The following is a 22,749-nucleotide window of genomic DNA, read 5'->3' as shown; positions in this document are numbered from 1 at the left end:
TAGTGTGTGTGGCCTCCACGTGCCTGTATGACCTCCCTACAACGCCTGGGCATGCTCCTGATGAGGTGGCGGATGGTCTCCTGAGGGATCTCCTCCCAGACCTGGACTAAAGCATCCGCCAACTCCTGGACAGTCTGTGGTGCAACGTGGCGTTGGTGGATGGAGCGAGAGATGATGTCCCAGATGTGCTCAATTGGATTCAGGTCTGGGGAACGGGCGGGCCAGTCCATAGCATCAATGCCTTCCTCTTGCAGGAACTGCTGACACACTCCAGCCACATGAGGTCTAGCATTGTCTTGCATTAGGAGGAACCCAGGGCCAACCGCACCAGCATATGGTCTCACAAGGGGTCTGAGGATCTCATCTCGGTACCTAATGGCAGTCAGGCTACCTCTGGCGAGCACATGGAGGGCTGTGCGGCCCCCCAAAGAAATGCCACCCCACACCATGACTGACCCACCGCCAAACCGGTCATGCTGGAGGATGTTGAAGGTAGCAGAACGTTCTCCACGGCGTCTCCAGACTCTGTCACGTCTGTCACGTGCTCAGTGTGAACCTGCTTTCATCTGTGAAGAGCACAGGGCGCCAGTGGCGAATTTGCCAATCTTGGTGTTCTCTGGCAAATGCCAAACGTCCTGCACGGTGTTGGGCTGTAAGCACAACCCCCACCTGTGGACGTCGGGCCCTCATACCACCCTCATGGAGTCTGTTTCTGACCGTTTGAGCAGACACATGCACATTTGTGGCCTGCTGGAGGTCATTTTGCAGGGCTCTGGCAGTGCTTCTCCTGCTCCTCCTTGCACAAAGGCGGAGGTAGCGGTCCTGCTGCTGGGTTGTTGCCCTCCTACGGCCTCCTCCACGTCTCCTGATGTACTGGCCTGTCTCCTGGTAGCGACTCCATGCTCTGGACACTACGCTGACAGACAAAGCAAACCTTCTTGCCATAGCTCGCATTGATGTGCCATCCTGGATGAGCTGCACTACCTGAGCCACTTGTGTGGGTTGTAGACTCCGTGTCATGCTATCACTAGAGTGAAAGCACCGCTAGCATTCAAAAGTGACCAAAACATCAGCCAGGAAGCATAAGAACTGAGAAGTGGTCTGTGGTCCCCACCTGCAGAACCACTCCTTTATTGGGGGTGTCTTGCTAATTGCCTATAATTTCCACCTGTTGTCTATTCCATTTGCAGAACAGCATGTGAAATTTATTGTCAATCAGTGTTGCTTCCTAAGTGGACAGTTTGATTTCACAGAAGTGTGATTGACTTGGAGTTACATTGTGTTGTTTAAGTGTTCCCTTTATTTTTTTGAGCAGTGTATATTATTCTAACCCAGCCAATTGGGTTGCTTGAATAACCCAACATGTTGGGTTGCTTGGATTACCCAAACATGGGTTCATTTACCCATCAGTTGGGTTTTTATTCACTTTCATGTTGGGTTGACCCAGCAGCTGGGTCTTTTTTTAATGTAATCCATAGGTTATTTCCAGGAGGCGTAGCCTATCAGGGGCGTGGCTTTCGGTTAGGTATTTTTGGCCACCCATGAGATTAAATGTAATTCCTGTTCATCATGTTAAGTTGGTGCACTGCAAATGCAAATGTTCCTTTTAATATTTTTGCACATAACATGATTTAATACAAAATTGATAACATTATTATTTAGATATTGTAACAAAGTGGTAACTATCCCAACATTGGAATATGGATAGGCTCTTGCGGAACTAAATACACTTGTGTATGCCTCATTAAAGCTACAAAAGTGTCAGTGTTCAACCTTAACAGGTCATGTGATAATATGTACAACAGAACAGATGAACTGGAATGACATTTACTCTCACGGGCGGCCAAAAATAACTATCTGAAAGCCACGCTTAATTGTCCTGTCATGACATACATTATTTAAAAAAATATATATATATAAATATATTATTATTTTACCTAGACTAAGACATTGGACACCGAGCACCAGACCCAGACCAAAACTGCATTTACATGGTCTGCAGTGGTCTGGAGATCAAGACCACAGGATCAAGACCCTATCTGTGCTTTTCAGACGGGCATAACCTGTCTGATCCAATCAGTAATAGGCTCTTCAGGAGGCACTCAGTAGGAGAGATACTGTCAGCATCATTAAGCTGCATTCCTCTCTCCACCCCTCTCCTGATCTCACTGTTAGCAGACATGTGAATACGGAGCTGTCTGTGCATGCGTGTGGAGAGCTTGGAATGTTTGATGTATGAAGGATGTGAGTGCTCTTTAACTTTTCTTCGGGACTGTCAAGCTCAGTATGCTTTGGTTTGAGTTGCCTTTGAATTTCTGGGGCTGTTTACCACAGTATGGCCTCATATAAACCTGGTAGCCTTATATAATAAAAACAGTATAACCAAGTTTTTGCTAACACTTTTCTACCTTTTTGAATGACATATAATCAACTTTCATGGTTACGAAATTGGATTTTGAGCTTCAAAGTGGGTGTAATGGGTCCCAATGTGCACTATTTGAGTAATTCTGAGATCTAAAATATTTTCTCAATAGCCTTATTTTAGGTTGTGAAGAGTTGCTAGCTACCAGACAGTGTTCCTTCCTACTGCACAGTTAGGAACAGATCTGCCTCTACCCTACTTTCTTCCCCTGAATGACAAACACAAACAAGACACAGGGTCTGAGGCACAAACAGGCCTAATTGGCAGCAGGCTCGTCACGTATTCTCCCCATAGTCCGGACTCTCCAAAGGACCCTAATTCAGCCACTGAATTTGATGTGCCTGATTACAACGGTGGTGTCTTTGTAGCTGTGTAGTTCCTATGGGTCCTCTCTAACAAGCTCTATTTACCCTGACTTCTCAAAGAGAAGAGCCCTTATCCTCATACGCTTTCTTCTTCTCAGCTGGAAGAAACACACAGATGTCTATTTTCTTCTCTTTCCTTCAGCATGTGCCACTCCCATCCTTCCGACATTTCTTCTTCATCTTTTGTCTTTCATATATAGTAGAGTAAAACAGACTGTTGGAACCGAGTTTCCGTTATGCTTCTGGGCTGGTAGGCTCTGTGTTTTGTTGTGGACGGGCAGCGTAAGGATGGGGGATGCTAATGTTAGCTGACCTTCGGCTGAGGATCGATCCAGATCGGTAAGTTGGCCTTCCCTACCACCTGACCTCTTGTACAACCAGACAGACGCTCCTCTCACTTCCCTCTCAGTACGTCTTCTCGATGAGAGACACCTGACCTCTTGTACAACCAGACAGACGCTCCTCTCACTTCCCTCTCAGTCCATGTCTTCTCGATGAGAGACACCTGACCTCTTGTACAACCAGACAGACGCTCCTCTCACTTCCCTCTCAGTACATGTCTTCTCGATGAGAGACACCTGACCTCTTGTACAACCAGACAGACGCTCCTCTCACTTCTCTCTCAGTACATGTCTTCTCGATGAGAGACACCTGACCTCTTGTACAACTAGACAGATGCTCCTCTCACTTCTCTCTCAGTACATGTCTTCTCGATGAGAGACACCTCACCGCACTCATTTGTCATTCATTTCAATTAGTCTGTGGGCTTTCTGTGCCTGAGTGGACGCACGCTAACGTGAGTGTAATAATACTAAAAGCTCTTCCAGCCCAGGTAGTGCGGAGCATGCAGCCAGACCTTTGGCATATTATCAAAGGGCTAAAGGAGACTTTTATGTGCTGCTCCGTCTAAAGCTCAAGACTGAAAGTGGCGAATCCGAGCAGCTCCTAGTGCTGCTCACTGGGTTGTCTGACTAGGTGGCAGGCACACTGATCAAAGACACGATGGGCCTGTGGAGGGCACTCTCCTCCAGGCTGCCTCGAGCTGCTCTGCTCCTGCCGCTTTTTCACTCAGCATCCTGTTCGGTACAGCTCGGTCCTACTGCTGTTTCTAATCACAACCTTAGGAAACCCAAATGCTGACTCTCTGTGATAACGCTCGCGTCTGGAGACATAGGTTTTGCTGGACGGTTGCCTGAGGGATTGAGTGGCAGATATTGAGGTGGATCTGACGTCTTGATTTGTAATGCACGCGATAGTTGATGTCAGTCTGTTTTAAATTGAAATGATGTTATATTTCGCTTTGATCGACTATTTGATCAACAAGCCCTTGAAAATAGACCAGACTTGATGATTTACACCACGCCCATGCTCATAGAGTAGCCTACCATGCCACAGAACTACCAGATGGTGGCAGTGTTGATTTGTAAAAGTCAGGCGGAATCTCTGCACACGGGAGTGTATGCTGAAATAAATGATGCAGTGCACAGACTATTTAAGGGCCAAACTCACCTTCCCCCAGGTTTACCTGCTACCTGCTGGAACAACAGGTCAGTAACAACAAAACATAGTGATGAACCCACAAAGCTAACCAGAGCCAACTGTCTGTTGACCTTTTAAGGATAAATCTGACAGATAGAGAGGTCAAGCCTCATAGGTCAAACTCTTATTTGTGGAATTTCAGGTCTGGGGGCCATTGGTTGACATTTACAGAAGGAAATGTTGTTGAATCATAGTGACAGCTATACTGGTATGCTCTGAAATCACCCAGGATTTGTTTAAGTAATTCAATCTGCTTACCATGTAGAATTTGATCATACTTAAAACAAATGTAGAAAAGTCATGACATATCAAGGTGCATGCTTTGATTTAGTCTTAGCTATCCACTTCTGTGAACTTGTATTCTCTTTTGCTTGCACATCGGGTTGAGGAGTTCTGTGCGTGCCTTCCCGCTGGGCGCCGACGTCAGTTCAACGTCTAGTGTTGATTTACATTTGGTCGAGTTGTCAACTAACGTGAATTCAGTAAAACGTTTCACCATGTCCTTGGGTTTAGGTTAAGCGTACTTTTTAACTCTGCGTTGTTTGGAAAGAGCTCGTAAGTAAGCGTTTCACGGTAAAATCTACACCTGTTGTATTCGTCGCATGTGACAAGTACAATTTGATTTGAAAAAAAGACAAAATGCCCTTATGTTGATGACTTTTTGCCAATCCAATCAGTTTTACACATTGATTCAACATCATCACATAGGTTGTTATGGTTTAAATGACGTGGAAACAACGCTGATTCAACCAGTTTTTGCCAAAGGGGTTGTATACCCAGAGAGAAGTGCTAGAATATTGTAATGTCGGGTCCTCACCTGAACGCACCCTAGCATGATTAAAGCATAGCTTTTTAATGTATTTCCTATTCAAGCAGAACCCTGCTGACTGAGTGGGCTGTATCACGTGAATATTTAACATCACTGAGGGCTGAGCACAGCTGATGACTTCTACAAGATGTGACAGGGGTTTTAACCTTGTGCGTTGGACGTGAACACTGAACTACTACTGCTGTTCAAGAGAGACTGGATTGGCGTGATCCTCAAAACGTGTGTTAATGCTATGGCTTTAGTTATGTTGTGATGGTACGAGGATAAGGAAGTGTTGCAGTGCCAGTGCTGCCTGCTCCTGCTGGCATCAAGACCCAAGAGTGCATAAGGGAGGATGTAAGTTCTGGTTCTACCGTCACCATAGCAACCAGCACTGAGATATGCTGTAAAAGTTTCATTAGAAATGTAAGTGGAGTTTTTTCCCTTCTTCTCGCCTTCATTTGAATTTTGATTACTGCGCCTGTTGAAATACTTTTGAGTTTCTTGAAGGAGGGATAAACCTTTTTTTTTTTCCATCAGCCCTCATTGTTGAGAGTAGGAGTGGGCGGGTGTCTTTGTGGGCTTATCGTGGGTGAGTGCTGAAAGGGCTGAATAACTATCAGTATAATTAGTTGGACCCCCACAAGGGAAACTAAGGGAGCTACTTTAGTATTTATTTGCTGAACTTGAAATGCTTTGATACATTTCAGTTTTATACACATTTAATCACATTCAATTTATACTGCTACATGTTTAAGGAATATAGGGAAGGCTTGAAGAGGATAGATTGCGTTGCCATTTGAGTCTCTAGTACATCAAGAAGTAAAATAAAACAATTTAAAATATGCAAATGCAATTCTTGTTTTTCACTCCCTTGGTTACAAAAATGTTGATAGAATGCAGAACGTGGTCAGTGGATTGGAATTGAATAGACACAGCTGTATGGCTCAGTGAAAACAATACATATAAGAAAATAAGATGATCAGACTTTTACAGTGAAATTTCAAATAAAAGATGTCTTTGAGATGCACTATTTATACAAAAGTATGTGGACACCCCTTCAAATGAGTGGATTAGGCTATTTCAGTCACATCCGTTGCTGACGGGTGTATAAAATCGAGCACGCAGCCATGCTATCTCCATAGACAAACATTGGCAGTAGAATGGCCTTACTGTAGAGCTCAGTGACTTTCAAAGTGATACTGTCATAGGATGCCACCTTTCCAACATGTCAGTTTGTAAAATTTCTGCCCTGCTAAAACTGCCCCGGGCAAATGTAAGTGCGGTTATTGTGAAGTGGCAACGTCTAGGAGCAACAACACCTCAGCCCCAAAGTGGTAGGCCACACAAGCTCACAGAATGGGACCGCTGAAGCGTGTTGTGAGTAAAAATCATCTGTCCTCGGTTGCAACACATACTACCGAGTTCCAAACTGCTTCTGGAGGCAAAGTCAACACAATAACTGTTCGTCGGGAGCTTCATGAGATGGGTTTCTGTGGCTGAGCAGCCGCACACAAGCCTAAGATCACCATGCGCAATGGCAAGCGTCGGCTGGAGTGGAATAAAACTCGCCGCCATTGAACTCTGGAGCAGTGGAAACATGTTCTCTGGAGTGATGAATCACGCACGCTTCAACATCTGGCAGTCCGACGGATGAATCTGGGTTTGGCGGATGCCAGGAGATCGCTATATGCCCCAATGCATAGTGCCAACTGTAAAGTTTGGTGGATGAGGAATAATGATCTTGGGCTGTTTTTCATGGTTCGTGCTAGGCCCCTTAGTTCTAGTGAAGGGAAATCTTAACACTACAGCATACAATGACATTCTAGACGATTCTGTGCTTCCAACTTTGTGGCAACAGTTTGGGGAAGGCCCTTTCCTGTTTCAGCATGACAATGTCCCCGTGCACGAAGCGAGATCCATACAGAAATGGTTTGTCAAGATCACATTTCCCTTTCTCCATTGAGAGGATTGGTTGTCCAGACTAATTTCCAAACCCATTGTGGTGCAGTAAGACCCAACTGCTCTCTACATGCACAGGTAAGCTCCTATTTTACTGAATAAGGTTGTTCATCGTTTAAGTGCAATATGATTGCAATTTGAAGGTCCTTAACGTAACAAATGGTTTATACACATGAATCCGCTGATGTTAAGAAATACATGAACAAATGCCAATAATTCATAAATAGTTGACTGAGTTTCTAAGAAGACTGTATATCATTCAAATATAACCAGAAGTACATGTATAGCTCATTCAAGAGTTTTCTATGTAAACCCCTGTAAGGACCAGATTTCGGCTGTATACGAGCACGTCTTTGCACCTTAAAGTCAGCTCCACTAAAGCCTCTGCTGTGTGTGCTGGGCTGTCAACACTAGGCTTATGCTGCTAGTGCTGTTCCCTAACATTACAACAAACACTTACGGTGTGTATTTAAAAAAAGCATTCCTCATTAGTAAAGGATGTGTCGATAGTACATGTATACTATGATTTATTAATATGATTTGTTCATGTGCGAGTGTCAGCGGTGTGCGTTTTAGTATATTGTGGTCTGTATAGAGTATGTGAGTGTTTCCCGTGTGTCGCTCTGCAACAGATTTGAAGTGTTGTGTTGAGCTCGTGATTGGAACAGAAGGTTTTGTTCTACACAAACCAAAACAAGACTGTTGCGCCATAGGAATCACACATCTGATAAGGACACAAGGAATCTCTGCAAGCTGGTAGGCATGGAGCAGAGCGAAGCAGGGGAACCCAAGCCCTGCATGTCTGTCTGTCTGTCTGCCAGTCTGTATGCCAGTCTGGGTGTTTGTTTTGGATAAACTGAGGCCTGTGGACTCTCCATATTCTTGATTCTGTGCAACACAAACAATGACGCACAGAATTCCAGAACCTTGTTTAGTTCCTTTTTTAGATCAGCCTCCTGAATCCAGTGGCTGTCAGTGCTGTGTTTTTATATCCTTCTCCACCCACAAAATAGAGCAAATCTAAGCTTCACACACACACACATCTCCATCTGCTAAGCATCATCTTCGTCACACAGTCACACATCAATGTTGAGAGTGACAGGATCAGTTGCTTTCTGAAGAACTGGGGGACCATGGAATGAGGCTTACCAAGGTGAAGTATTTGTCATTCTATCCTCAGAAAGGAAAGATTTTGGAGCCAGCACTGTGGTCAATGCATAGTAGGGTTTTGGCAGCTATCCCTATTGCAGCAAGGATTTACTTTTGCAGAATAAATGCAGTTATTCTTTGAGAGATCTACAAAGTCTATTTGATTCTTTCTATCTCTAAGGGGACACTTTAGCTCTCAATTAGATATATTGTTTGGAGCATGGTTTTGAGAAAAGTGTCCAATTTCTCTGGAGAATTTAGATGCATAGACAGTCAGGGGATGAATTGCACCCTTCCATGGATACTGATGCAGAACAATGTGGCAAACAATAAAATTACAGGCCTGTGTGGACGCTGTTAGATACCGAGCGGGATTGGGTTATTTTATGCAAAGCAAACCTCTGAACTATAATGGATCTGTCCAAATGCCTGTGTTTGAGCAGCTTTACAATTAGCATTACAGTTGCAAGCTTTCCAAAGCCTCAAAATGAGCCTCAATCTCTCCTCTTTCTGAAAGTAACAGATCATGTTACTGTATAGCCTTTAGTTTAGATTCAATACAGGCTTTGTTCTCCCAACATAATTGTGTTGGGTGCTTTCCTGGCATCGGTGCAATTGAGACGCAGCCGAGTGGCATTCTCTTGGTGGTCTCAGAACCTTGGAGACCTCTCAGCCATTGATGCAGCCCTGGGCCTGAGGTTTGAAGTGTGATCCCAGCAAACAGGAGACGTCCTGAGGACATTCAGCGACGTTCCAATTAGGTCTTTTAAGGGTTTGGTGTGACGTTATCCGTCTGACGTTCTGAGAACGTTCTAAGAATGCTGTGTGATGGTCCCTAGGGAATGTTTTCTGGGGGACCTTTTTCTTGTTCCCATGAACGTTCTTGGGACGTTGTGTCAATGTCCCCTGAAGCTCCCCTGATTGTTCCAGGTGTCCCAAACCATTATAAGTAATGAAATGGTATCTGGTTTTAAGGTAAGTTGTACGCTGTTCAGCTAAAATAGTGTGGGGCAAACTCAACCCAATTTTTTTTTAGATGCATGCCAGCAAAGCCACTACACAACGTTATTATTATTTTTAGCCTTCCCTGTAGCTCAGTTGGTAGAGCATGGTGTTTGCAACATCAGGGTTGTGGGTTCGTTTCCCACGGGGGGCCAGCACAGAAAAAAAAAAATGTATGAAATCTATGCATTCACTACTGTAAGTCGCTCTGGATAAGAGCGTCTGCTAAAATGACTAAAAATAAAAATAAAATGTATTAGGCCAATGTGGTCTAAAAAGGAAGGAAAACACAGTCACAAGGATCCACTTTTATAGACCATATACCGGTGCAGAGACAGCGCATTTCGCGAACACAACAACTCTCGCAATATCATCTGGAATTACATGGGTCAATTACTGAATTTTATGATGAATTATAATTTGTTTAAATGGGAAGAGACTGTCACTGGCAAATATGGTTACAGACCCAACAACATGATATAGAATCCCCTCCTTGTGAAGAAAAGCACATGAGCTAGTTAAAACACACGAAGTAAGCAAAACAATGAAATCATTCCAACATTTCCTAAAATGATGAATAAGAAATTTGTGAGATAGACCTATGAAGCAGATAAGAGACAAGCCATCATTTGGATTCAGACATTAATGAGCGAGTAGTCGATATAACTATTTGTTCAGCCCTTTTGAAATGGACAGCGACGTCATTCAGAACATGGGCCGTTCTTACAATCTTCCAGGATGACATTTCTCTAAAACAGGCTATAGGCAACATGTGCAACACCAAGTCAGTAGGCTAAGTTCTTAGGGGGGAGAGGGACCAAATTCTTTTTACGTTGTTTGCAAACTGATATGTGACATGAATGAATGCCAAAATAACATGCAAAACAGGCACACAAAAAAAGACAAAACCTCCAGGAGATCATGACGCAACGTCCCAAGAACGTCCTAAAAACAACCTCGGCACAAACCTGGAACTAGAGAGAACCTCCAGGGGACCGTGACACAACGTCCCAAGAACGTCCTAAAAACAACCTCGGCACAAACCTGGAACTAGAGAGAACCTCCAGGGGACCGTGACACAACGTCCCAAGAACGTCCTAAAAACATCCTCGGCACAAACTGGGAAGTAGTCGAAAACCTCCAGGGGACCTTGACACAACGTCCTGATGAGTTTAGGCAACGTTTTGTGACGTCTCTGGGACGTCCTAACGACTCATTATTGTTTGCAGGGAAGTCCTTAGAACTTCTTTTAAATTGCCTTGGCAGTAGACAGGCTTCTGAGACTGTACCACAGCACCAAGGCAGGGAGGGATCCCCAAAGCTGCTGAAGAATTGAAACGCTCATCTTTATTTCTCTGCACCAGCAGAATATTCTTATTTATCTATATTGCAGGGCTAGATAAGAAGGATTGGGTGAAAAACCACAATCATTACCTTTTAAATTGGTTAGTTTTGCTATTACACCGTAGCGAAACAAATCTGGCTCCCATAGGAAACACTATGCAGATTGGTATTTTAACAAACATCACAAAACACAGAAATGAAGTGCGAAATGCCCCTCTAGAGCTATTACATGAATAAGAGTTAACTGTTTTCTTTCAGTTTTATGATTCTGCTGTTGACTGGTCTCATTACAGTTCATTGTTGATGCCATTGTGTCTTTTGAGTGGCTCTACAAACCCTGTAATGAGCTCCCCTCATCTGTTTCACATGTGCAGTGCTGGAAAAAGTACCCAATTGTCATACTTGAGTACAAGTAAAGATACCTTAATAGAAAAGGACTCAAGTGAAAGTCACCCAGTAAAATCCTAACGGAATAAAAGTATTTGGTTTTAAATATACTTACGTATCAAAAGTAAAAGTATAAATAATTTCAAATTCCTTATATTAAGCAAACCAGACGGTACCATTTCCTTGTTTTTTAAATTTACGGATAGCCAGGGGTACGCTCCAACACTCAGACATAATTTACAGATGAAGCATGTGTTTAGTGAGTCCGCCAGATCAGAGCCAGGGATGTTCTCTTGATAAGTGTGCCAGGGAGTACTTTTGGGTGTCAGGAAAAATGTAAAAGTACATCATTTTGTTTAGGAATGTAGTGAAGTAAAAGTTGTCAAAAATATAAATTGTAAATTAAAGTACAGAAAACTACTTAAGTAGTACTTTGAAGTACATGTGTATATGTGCCATGTGGAGGAGTACTAGACTGACACTAACCCAACAATGCTTTGGTGATTTCATTGACCATCCAGTTGATCCTTAAGGAACATTTATGTAAAAAAAAAAAAAAAGAGGAGATTTTGTATAAAAAAATGCTGAGGTAAAATTACTGAAAAGTGTGCAAATGGGTAGCTTTAATGTCTATATTTGGATATAAAAATACCCTTGTTATAATACAAGGAACATCAATTAGGCCTTTTTCAGAGGGCTTTCTGAAAGACAAAACGCTATTGACTTTAAAGATGTATGCTTGAGCAAATAGTGAAGGGACTAGACATTTCCCTATATTTATAATGATATAAGATATGTAGCGCTTGCTGAGAAAGGGCAGTGATAACATTTCTCTCAGTTATGCTTATCGAATGCTTGAGTTCACACATGGTCAGCTCTCCAGGTGATTTGAATGCTTAGGCAAGGTATTCAATCATTGATCTGAAAACAAGCGTTGACATTTCCTCTACTGTTGTACTCTCTGTAGAATAAAGGGGCGTGTATTCATTTCCATGCTAATTCCTTGTCTGCTTTGCACTTGCTGTGTGAATATGATTACATGTGAAGCTAGGAACGTGTGCAGGAGAGCACCTCGCCAAATCCTTTGAGGGCCGCCCATGTTTTCATTTCTACCGGGAACTTAATGGATCAATTCATGTTAGTGATTTCCCAGAGAGTGTACACATCTGTTTTCCCAGATGTAAACAGTCGTTTATCAAAAGCATAGAATGAAAAACCAACAGACCCTGTGGCCCTCAAGGACCAGAGTTGTGTACCCTGGAGCTACACAAATGGAAGGAGCCACCGGCCTTATGAGTCTAGAGGTTGTTACAAAACTTTACTTGAAGTAAAGAAGAGAAGTGGAGTATTATTCTAAGATGGTTTTGTAATAACCTACCTTCAGCTTGTTTATCTTCTATGTGAATAGTGGAAACCTATTTGAGCAAACTGCGTTTTCACTCTTATTTTTCCATATTGAAGTTGGATTGTTATAGAATTGCTTTTTTGAGCTGAGCTGTCTCTCTCTGTCATTGACAGAATGCATTGAATGGAAATACAAAGTACAGCTGAAGGCGTGTCTGTTCTCCACGTCTGGCAGAATGTCGTTTTCAACAGCAGCGTTTTATTACACTGCAGTGGGTCTGCCCGCCGCCCGTCTTTCAGCCAGAAAGAGGTACTGTACACCTCGTAAATGTTGAATGTCAAATTAGAATCCATTCGTCAACCGGTGCCATAAACATTACATTTTTCCCTGCCTCTGATTTGATGTGTGCCACTTCCTGCCTGCGGGGCTGTGTGCTCATAAACATGTCTCCCTGGCTGTGTGAAGCTGTTGCAGTTCAATGGAATGCTGAAAGGTGGGAGCATAAATCTTTCATCATTGTGTTGATAGACTGACCTTGGCTGTCATCGGGGACGGGGTCACACGTGACCAGTGTCCCTTGGTTCCACTTCCCTACGCTGACCTCTCAACCTACTCTGCAGGTCACCCTCCTCTTCACCACCTCATTGTGGCCTCCCACCACAAGGTCAAATGTCATCTGCTCTAATGTCTGATGTGCTGACCTGCTTAGACAAGCACAACCTCCTCCTCTCACCCCTAGACAGCTACTATAGCCTGTGTGGTTTGCACAGCTGCCTATTGAAGTGAAGACCGTCATTATCCATCATACAGGACGTGGTCACATTAGTGCTCCCATCACAGGGGCTTGGGCCAGAGAGGTTAATGGAGCATTTACAGCCTCCACGGTTAGGTCTCTATGAAGTGAACATGGTGTGTTAGTTTCAAAGTGCTGCACATATTGTTGCTTCGACTTTAGTGGCTGAAAAACAAAGGGTTGCATGATCGCCGGAGCTTACAGCATGAACAAATGCAGCAAATGGGCTGGAGTGAGATTTGTGTGCTGGTAATGGATTTACTCTAATGATGCCCCCCCCCCCATGGTGACTTGAGAGAAAGGGATTAATGCTGAGAGGAGACCAGTGGAGGGAGCAGTGCTGTAGCTGTGGCCATGGGGATGGGAGCGATTATAGCTCAGCACTCAGAATGCAAATGGGGGAGATCAGCCAGGGCAGGGAGGGAGAAGATGGGAAAGCAAAGCCATAGTGAGGGAAATCAGTTGAGCTGACAGGTCACCATGGCAATGGATGGAAAGGCAGACAGTCTTATTGTTGTAAATGTTGTGTGTCTTTTGTGTGTGTGTGTGTGAGAGTCAAATTAAATATGCATGGCCCTGAACCTATTTTTTTCGCTCACTCCCTTCTCTCTCTCTCTCTCTCTCTCTCTCTCTTTCTGTCTCACTCTCTCTCTTAGCGGTCCAGTCTCTGAACAGTCTGAATGACCAGATAGTCCACTTCATGGTGACCAGGCCCGGCACTCTGTCCCGGGAGGACGAGGCCTTCATGCCCGGAGAGAGAGACACCTTGAAGAAGTCCATGGCCCTGATGAGGCACCTGCTCATGGACGCACAGGTATTACCCCTGATCTCTAATCCCTGACCCCTGATCATTCACCTCCTTTAAAACAAGGGCAAGAGTCAAAAGGGAAATCAAGTCTCTGCTGTAGGAGCCTGCTGAAATACAGTGAGGCAGGATCTTTTCACAGCAATTTTATTTATTTATTTTTATTTAACCTTTATTTAACTAGGCAAGTCGGTTAAGAACAAATTCTTATTTACAATGACGGCCTACCAAAAGGAAAAAGGGGTCCTGCGGGGACGGGGGCCTGGGATAAAATAAAAAAAGCAATATAAATATAGGACAAAACACACATCACAACAAGAGAGACACAACGCTACATAAAGAGAGAGGGCATTCATATTATGATGACTCATACTTGGGCTGTTAAGACTGGAGTATTTATAGTTCATTCACTCCAATTTCATTAATAAAAAAATGGATTTCAACTGATGCTGTGCTGGACTGTTTCCCTCCAAGCAAGCAAACTAAGAGAGGACTTGAGAGAGTTAATGTGCTCTGTTACATCAGTTGACTTCTGCTCCATCCTTTTTTTTTACGGACTGTTAAGATGACGTTTGCAGGTATCTCATGTAGTCCTAGGGTGTTTGTTCAAATCTTTCACCTCGTGTTTTTTCTTTCTTTCTGGAGATGATATAGCTTCTCCCAGGGAACGGGCACTGACAGGGCAGCTATGAGCGAACTAACTCTATGCAGGACCTGGGAGAGACAAAAGTCAAACAAAACGGAATCGTCCCCAAATGTCGATGTTTGAATAATTGAATGTCACCTCGTTCAAAGAGGAGCATAAATAATGTAATGGGCTCTCAGTCTTTTTAAACTCTCAATTCAAGTGAGCTTTTCGAAGTCATTAGCCCCAACCCCCGCTATGACAGCATCAGCTCTGAAGATATGGCCATAATGTGACTCGGACCGGCTCACGGATTACAGTACGCATAAACCAAGGCCCCAATATCATGCCGACCCAAGTACCCAACAGTGCACATCCATGCTGGAAATTGTCTCCAATATGGAAATCTTCATTGTTGTTGTAGAGGGGAGTCTGGCCATGAGCTAAAGCATTGTATTATTTTTCTCTCCGTCTTCAAGATGTATGGAAAATGCTTGTTTCAGTCACAATGCTTTCCATTACCTTTTCTAAACAGTTATTTCCTGAACATAATGATCTCCTTCCTACATCAGAAGGGACTCTATATGTATAATATGTGAGGAAGTTCTATAGAAGGAAGTAGTACAACAATCCACATGTATCCTGTGGTTTGCCTTGGACCGTTTGATAATTCATCTTTACAGTTTGTCTTACCCCTGAATCGTCTCATTCCTTTTCTGTTCTTGTTTTGCTAGATGTTCGCCGGGACTTGACATAGTGATGGATTTGGCTCATCCTTTAGTCACATCACACACATACATGATGAATATAGAGCCCCCTCGCCGTTCTCCCCGAGATATTTGTCTGAGACGCTGCGGTGTCATTGATTAAAGAGAATGTAATTCGGCAAAAGGCCATCGCCTTCTCCTCGGCCCGATCGTATGCAAGCCGGAGTGAAAGATTGCTAGCCCGCAGTCAGTTTCTCTGCAGCTCAACAATATAAAACTGTACGGGTGATGGATGAGCAGGGGCCTTCTGCCATGAATGGACTGCTGATTATCTGGGTGAGAAGTTAGTAGCAGTTCAATGTTAAGTGAAGCGTCTTGTAGCAGTCAAGTTGACTAATTGTCTACCTGTTGCCCTGGCTTTGTGTCCCGTAGACCCACTATCTTTACTTGCACCCGTTTCCCCCCCCATGAGGCGCATCCTGTCACCTGAGCCCCCCCCCCCCATGACGCCCTCTTCTGCCCTGTCAGTTGTAGACACACAGTAGAGTAGCTATAGTATAGGCTGCTCCTGTTTGACTGACAGCTGCCTGTTGCCATGGCGGTGAGCTCTGCGTCCTCTACAGGACCTTCCCTTCATTTTGGAACGGTAGGCAGGCTTACACATCAGTCTGGGCAGCTCTGCTACGTTCTCCTCCCCTCTGGGCACAGTGGGACCTTTCTGAACTGCGCTGCCCAATGCTCTGTTTGGTCAGTCATGATCACCGTGATTACATCCTCACATCCGTGGTGTTTGACTCTACACACGGAACCTCGCACAATGGGATGTGAGAAAAGTCAAGAGACTATTCTCAATTTACCTACACAGGAGCAGTGCCTGCCAGCCTGTCTGCCAGCCTGCCTCCCAGCCTGTCTTCCAGCCTGTCTACCCAAAGTGTTTTGCATTCATTGAGGGTAGAGCAGCAGCAGGCAAAAATTTGAAATCAGTCCCCCCCCCCCATCCCACTCTCTCCACCCGTGTTAGCCGTCAATCTCGGGGTAAGTCTGAACCAGAGTTCATCTAGCTGACAGCAGGGCTACAGCTGCCCCTCTCAGTCTAATTGGTTCTGTGGCAGAGCCAGACTGGGCTGTTCTGGTGCCCCGCAGAACCTTAAAGAGCCGACACACCCTCACCTCGCCGCCCTCCAGCCTGCTCTGACATCATCACCCGCTGTCACCAGCCCGGCACAGCCCTGCGCCTGCTCTCACTTCATCACCCATCATGTTGTGGGTCATTAGATCGCTAACGCTAATTAGTGCTACTTGTGGTTGAGGAACGTGAGCGCCAGGCATAGGGCTGCTGAAGGAGCATATCTGTCACCAAAAGTATTCACGTTTCTCATTAAACACTGTATCATAATGATGACATCTGTTTACTCCATCTTGTTGGGATTCATAAAGTGATAAAGAACAGAATTAGTCACAAGCAAATTATGTGAAATAAGCAATATTGACTTTTTGTTTTCGAATATTTGGTTTGACTGCAAATAAATGAAACCAAAAAACTATCTGATCCATTTTAACTCTTAATTTCTCAAGGCAAAGTCCACTAAAAGGCAGATTTATTTTGGGAGAAGGGATTTAAATAGTTTCTCTTTGAATGCTGTCACATAATTGATTGCCTCATTAGTCATTTTGCACGGATGCATTATTTATGTGCTGTGCTGTGCTGTGGGCTGGGTGACTAATCAAATGCCTTTCTGTGGGTGTGGCGACTGACTTGACGTAGCGGAGCGTTACATTGCGTTACTTTGAGAACTCACTGCTCAACCACTTAGTACTGCTCAGAATGTCAAAATACTGTACCGTAAACAATACCTAAGCTCAGGAGCAGTACTTCTCACTGCTGCAATACTGAGTCAACGCAGACTAAATACAAAGCCGGACTGGGACTGGTTAGAGACCCCAAAAAGAGCAGTCCTAGCACCCATACACAACTCACTGTCAGTTTGGTTGTCACGGTCACTCCGTCCAAGCAGGAGAGCTTTCCTTGTGTATTAGCTAAAGGCTTTGAGCCATTTTACAGAATAATAGATAGCCCACCGTAGGCAGGCTGTTAGATGGGAGACCAGGAAGTGATTACAGTATTGATCGGACAGTGGGCTGGCGTTATGGGTGGGTTGTTCTGCAGACCATGCACATCCTTAATCTCCCCTCTCTCCCGCTACTTGGACGTTCAGGGTCAGGGTCTGTCTGTTTGGCAATGAACGGAGTCTGTAGTGGAAGCAAAAACAAAGAGCCTAGAAATTCCATACTGGACGAACACAGAGGCGAAAAGGCAGCCAGAGCAGGAGGCAGCAGTAGTATGATCAGAAGTGCTATTAATCCCATCAATCCTAGCCATCACCTCCAGCCACTTACGGTCAGTTCACTGGAGTCTGATTATGAGCAATGCACATCAAAAATATTCTAGTCAATTACAACATTTTAGGAAGAATTGAGTAAATATGGTGGATTGTGTCGATTTACAAGTACAGTGAATTATGTTATGGCTGCTACAAAACATTTTTTGATTAGACAGATAGGTAAGGCACCAATTTGATGCACAATTATAGAGTTTTTGGCACTGTCATCATTTTAAATTATTTATTGACCAATCAACTGTTAAAGGAGGGATGTGAGCCAATGGCCTGTGAGAAAATGATTTGGGAGGCTGGGGTATTGATCCAGCAGGGTTTGGATTCCAGCCCTCAGTCCTTTCTGCAACTCCTTCAGCTGAGGTGTGTGTGTGTCTGGGTCTGAGAGGGGGATCACGCCCTTCACATATTGCACTAATAAACTGATCAACAGACACACAAAGAACGACCCAGGCAAGTGTTGATTTGCTGCCCCGTCTTGAATATTGATCCATAACTCCTAGCAAGCATCTCATCATTACTTGTATTCTACTACTTAGAGCCTTCCAGGCCATGGATGGTGTGTATGAGAGTTGTCGGCCTTCGTTTCAAGTGTGAACCCTTTACTGCCGAGGTTAAAAAAATGAAATTACATTGTTTTGTCAGAGGAGAACACAGATCTTATCTCATCTCCGCAAACGACAATGTCTTTCGTCTCATTTGACTGGCCGTCATTACTTTCTCTGCCACCTGATTCATCGTGTGACGGTGTGAGATAATTTCCTGAACCAAGGTTTCTTCATTTGATAGACTGGTGCGGTCTGGACTTCAAAGAGAGGAGGTTGTTCATTTTCTAGCTGTGTGGTTTGAGCTAATATGCCCTTTCAAACCTATCTAGGCATTTTAAATCACTATGATACATTCTTTTTTTACATCTATCCAACTGTGGAGAATCTGCTTAAATGAAATACCTGTCATATCTAAGGGTCTTATGCCTGGATGAGGACAGAATAGCACTGCAGTTGGATACTTCACTTGCTGTATCACATTGAGGATATTACCGCCTTTCAATGGCATGATACGCAGATGTAAGTGATTCTTTGCATTGTCCCTCAAGTCTCTTGAATACAGTAGACTATCATCTCTGATCATACGTCCAATAACCCCTGTACATTTACATTTACATTTTTACATTTTAGTAATTTAGCAGACACTCTTATCCAGAGCGACTTACAGTAGGGAATGCATACATTTCATACCATGCATTTTTTTTTTGTGCTGGCCCCCCGTGGGAATCGAACCCACAACCCTGGCGTTGCACACACCATGCTGGCGTTGCAAACACCATGTTCTACCAACTGAGCCACAGGGAAGCTATTGAGGGCACGTTGCTCGCTAGATCAAGCCTTTGCTTTACATGTAGGAATTTTTGTGATGGCGAAAGAACAGGCTGGGTTTGGTCGTCTAAACCCTCACTAAAACTGCCTGTTGAAGCAGTTTAAACTGGAGCATCACTTGTGTGCACGTTGCCATAGAAACGGAGAGTGCTGTCACAAAGGTGATCCGGATCACTACACTCACTCTTTCTGCAGACCAAAGGTGCTCACCTCAATTCCAGAGAGAGTGTTGATGATATAAAAGGTCTCTTCCTCCTCGCCCATCTGCTCCTGACTGACAGGGAGAGTGTTTGTGCTGTTCGGGGCCCTTGTTGTGGTCTTGTTTGTGTCTGGTTGAAGGGAATACGTTCACTTGTCTCGCATTGGAAACTCTGAGAGAGCTCTGAGGGGAGGGATGAAGATGGCTACAGAATGTCCTCAGAGAGAGAGAGAGAAGCTGAGGCTGCCAACACCAGAGTTCAGCATCCAGTACCAGTCAAAAGTTTGGACACACCTACACATTCAAGGGTTTTTCTTTATTTTTACTATTTTCTACCGTGCAGAATGCTAATCTCACATCAAACTTCCATCATCTTGGTCGTCTGTGCATAGCAGCTGATGTCTTGAGGCGTCAGGCTTCAAGAAGCAACACCACCAACAGCAGGAGAAGAAATCTCACAGACTAACAGATGCTAAATAATGAACTAATGGTATTGTTCATACATCTCTCCTCTCTGAATGAATCAAAACAATGGCAAACTATACCAGAATCCCTTATGGTCTACAGTACCACTCAAAAGTTTGGACACACCTACTCATTCAAGGGTTTTTCTTTATTTTTACTATTTTACTACCTTGTATTATAATAGTGAAGACATCAAAACTATGAAATAACACATATGGAATCATGTAGTAACCAAAACATTTTTATATTATAGATTCTTCAAAGTAGCCACCTGTTGCCTTGATGACAGCTTTGCACACTCTTGGCATTCTCTCAACCAACTTCATGAGGTAGTCACCTGGAAGGCATTTCAATTAACATGTGTGCCTTGTTAAAAGTTAATTTGTGGAATTTCTTTCCTTCTAATGTGTTTGAGCCAATCAGTTGTGTTGTTACAAGGTAGGGGTGGTATAAGACCAAGTCCATATTATGGCAAGAGCAGCTCAAATAAGCAAAGAGAAACGATAGTCCATTATTACTTTAAGACATGAAGGTCAGTCAATCTGGAACATTTCAAGAACTTTGAAAGTTTCTTCAAGTGCAGTCGTAAAAACCATCAAGCGCTATGATTAAACTGCCTCTCATGAGGACCGCCACAGGAAAGGAAGACCCAGAGTTACCTCTGCTGCAGAGGATTAATTCATTAGCGTTAACTGCACCTCAGATTGCAGCCCAAATAAATGCGTCACAGAGTTCAATTAACAGACACATTTCAACATCAACTGTTCAGAGGAGACTGCGTGAATCAGGATTTCAGGGTCGAATTGCGACAAAGGGAAAGGGAAGAAAGGGGGATACCTAGTCATTTGTCCAACTGAATGTAATCAACTGAAATGTGTCTTCCGCATTTAACCCAACCCCCATGAATCAGAGCGGTGCGGGGGGCTGCCATAATCAACATCCACGTCTTCGGCGCTCCAAACTTTTGAGTGGTACTGTAGACCATAAGGGATTGTGGTATAGTTTGCCATTGTTTTGATTCATTCAGAGAGGAGAGATGTATGAACAATACCATTAGTTCATTATTTAGCATCTGTTAGTCTGTGAGATTTCTTCTCCTGCTGTTGGTGGTGTTGCTTCTTGAAGCCTGACGCCTCAAGACATCAGCTGCTATGCACAGACGACCAAGATGATGGAAGTTTGATGTGAGATGAAGAGACTGACGTCATTTAGTTTTTCCTTCTTTCCTGTCTCACCTACTCCATCCTCCTCTACACTCTTACATGCTGACCACAACACCGCTCGCGTACACATACCTGTTATTCAATCATTGCACCCACACTGCTCGCGCGGGCAAACGAGCGTCTGCGTTGCCAAGCGCTATAATAGAAGTCAGTTGTATTTGTGATGTTGAACGTGGTGCAAGTCCTGCCTCTCCCATCTCCTCATTGGTTTATAGAAGCAGGTACCCACGTGGGTGATCTCCTCATTGATTATACCCACGTGGGTGATTGAAAGGTGAACTGAGGTCTACCGGTCAGTTGTGGTAATACACCATATTATGAAAGTTAGATGCCAATCACCATATAAGTTCAAAGATGAAAAAGCCTGGAAGGAGGAGAGATGACTAGAAATGATTCGGTTGACTGTTTTATGTGGATTAATTGTCGGAGTAGAGGACCTTGTTCATTTCAGGTAAAATAACAACTCAACGTTTATATCCCAGGACAAATTAGCTAGCAACAGCAAGCTAGCTAAATAGGACAAATTAGATAGCAACTGCAAGCTAGCTAGCTAAATTGCCATAAATGTTAAATGCTTTTCGACCTGTCCCCAAATTAATATAATTGCTTCAGAGTTTGTTTTGATATTTCAACCTAAGTGTTGTGATCGCATTTGGTGTAGGGGGACAAAATCAATTTACGCACCATGGTGCACACGGACGCGCGCGTCCAGTTTGAGCATGGTGTTAGAAAAAAAGGGCAATTTAGAACCGTAAAGGCTCCCCATAGGAGAACCCATTTGAAGAACCCATTTTGGTTCCAGGTAGAACTCTTTCCACATAGGGTTCTACCTGGAACCAAAAAGGGTTCTACATGGAAAGTGTATGTGATCTCAACCTGAGGAGCGTGTTCGCCTTCTGAATCCCTCTCTGCCTGCATTCACTCCTCATTGAAAGTGGAATAATTCTGTAGGAATGGGGCGAGAGTGGAATTAGAGTTGGGATTTGTGTTATCAAAGCTGTATGGAGTTCCCCCTTGACCTCACTCTAAGATTGAAATGCTTCCTGCCATCCTGTGCTTGTAGAGAAGTGCAGGGAGCTAAATGACTTCCCCCTCCTATCTGATTCCCTGCCAGAAGCAATCGGTTTGAGGAGGCAGGCAGGCCTGGCGGAGATGGTGTTTAGCCCAGGGCCCCTCATTCTGAAGGCACATATTTAAGGGAGAAATGATGCTGTCCTGGCAGGATTGCTGTGGACTGGACTGATAACAGGGCAGCTTTAATAACAGGTTCATACAAACAGTGTTTGTTCCACCTGGGCTGGCCACCAGCTCAGCTCGCTGATAAACAAACTGTGTGCCACTCTGTGGGAGTAGTATGGTGTCTTTATCTTTGATAGGAAGAGAAGTAGGAGCAGCTCTCATCTTTGAGATTATTATGGTCAAAAGCAGCATTGATGTTTAGCATAACAAATAATGAATGGAATGAATTAGCATAATAAAATAAACACCATCTAAATACATCTGTTTTAACTAGAGACTTCTGTTTTCATGGGCTGCATCTCAATCCACCGCTTCCGCCGATGTCGGATTTCCGCATCTGCGGTGGAAGGTGGCAGAGCTACAGAAGTGTTTCTCAGACCAGGAGACGCCTTCTCACGAAAACATCAGAGCCAGTGGTGTAAAGTACTTAAGTAAAAATACATTAAAGTACTACTGAATTCGTTTTTGGGGGTATCTCTACATTACTGTACTATTTATATTTTTGACTACTTTTACTTCACTACATTGCTAAAGAATATAAACATACATTTTCCCTGACACCCAAAAGTACTTGTTACATTTTGAATGCTTAGCAGGACAT

At 43.8% G+C, this 22,749-nt stretch overlaps 1 protein-coding gene across 3 annotated transcripts in view; it reads left to right on the top strand.

The window, feature by feature from the left end:
- The window catches only part of LOC106582810 (kazrin), a 169,012-nt gene that overhangs the window by 15,556 nt on the left and 130,707 nt on the right, over window positions 1-22,749 (top strand). For all 3 annotated transcript variants that reach the window (XR_001323388.2, XM_014166261.2, XM_014166262.2), the window contains exon 2: window positions 13,773-13,930. Coding sequence is in view for 2 of the 3 variants with exons in the window: in XM_014166261.2 (XP_014021736.1) it covers window positions 13,773-13,930 (158 nt within the window). In the remaining variant the exon portion in view is untranslated. The remainder of the gene's footprint in view (window positions 1-13,772; window positions 13,931-22,749) is intronic.

The sequence above is a fragment of the Salmo salar genome, chromosome ssa22 (genome assembly GCF_905237065.1).
Source record: "Salmo salar chromosome ssa22, Ssal_v3.1, whole genome shotgun sequence".
NCBI lineage: Eukaryota > Metazoa > Chordata > Actinopteri > Salmoniformes > Salmonidae > Salmo > Salmo salar.
The sequence above is the reverse complement of the archived record's forward strand: the minus strand, read 5'-3'. Positions and strand labels throughout refer to the sequence as shown.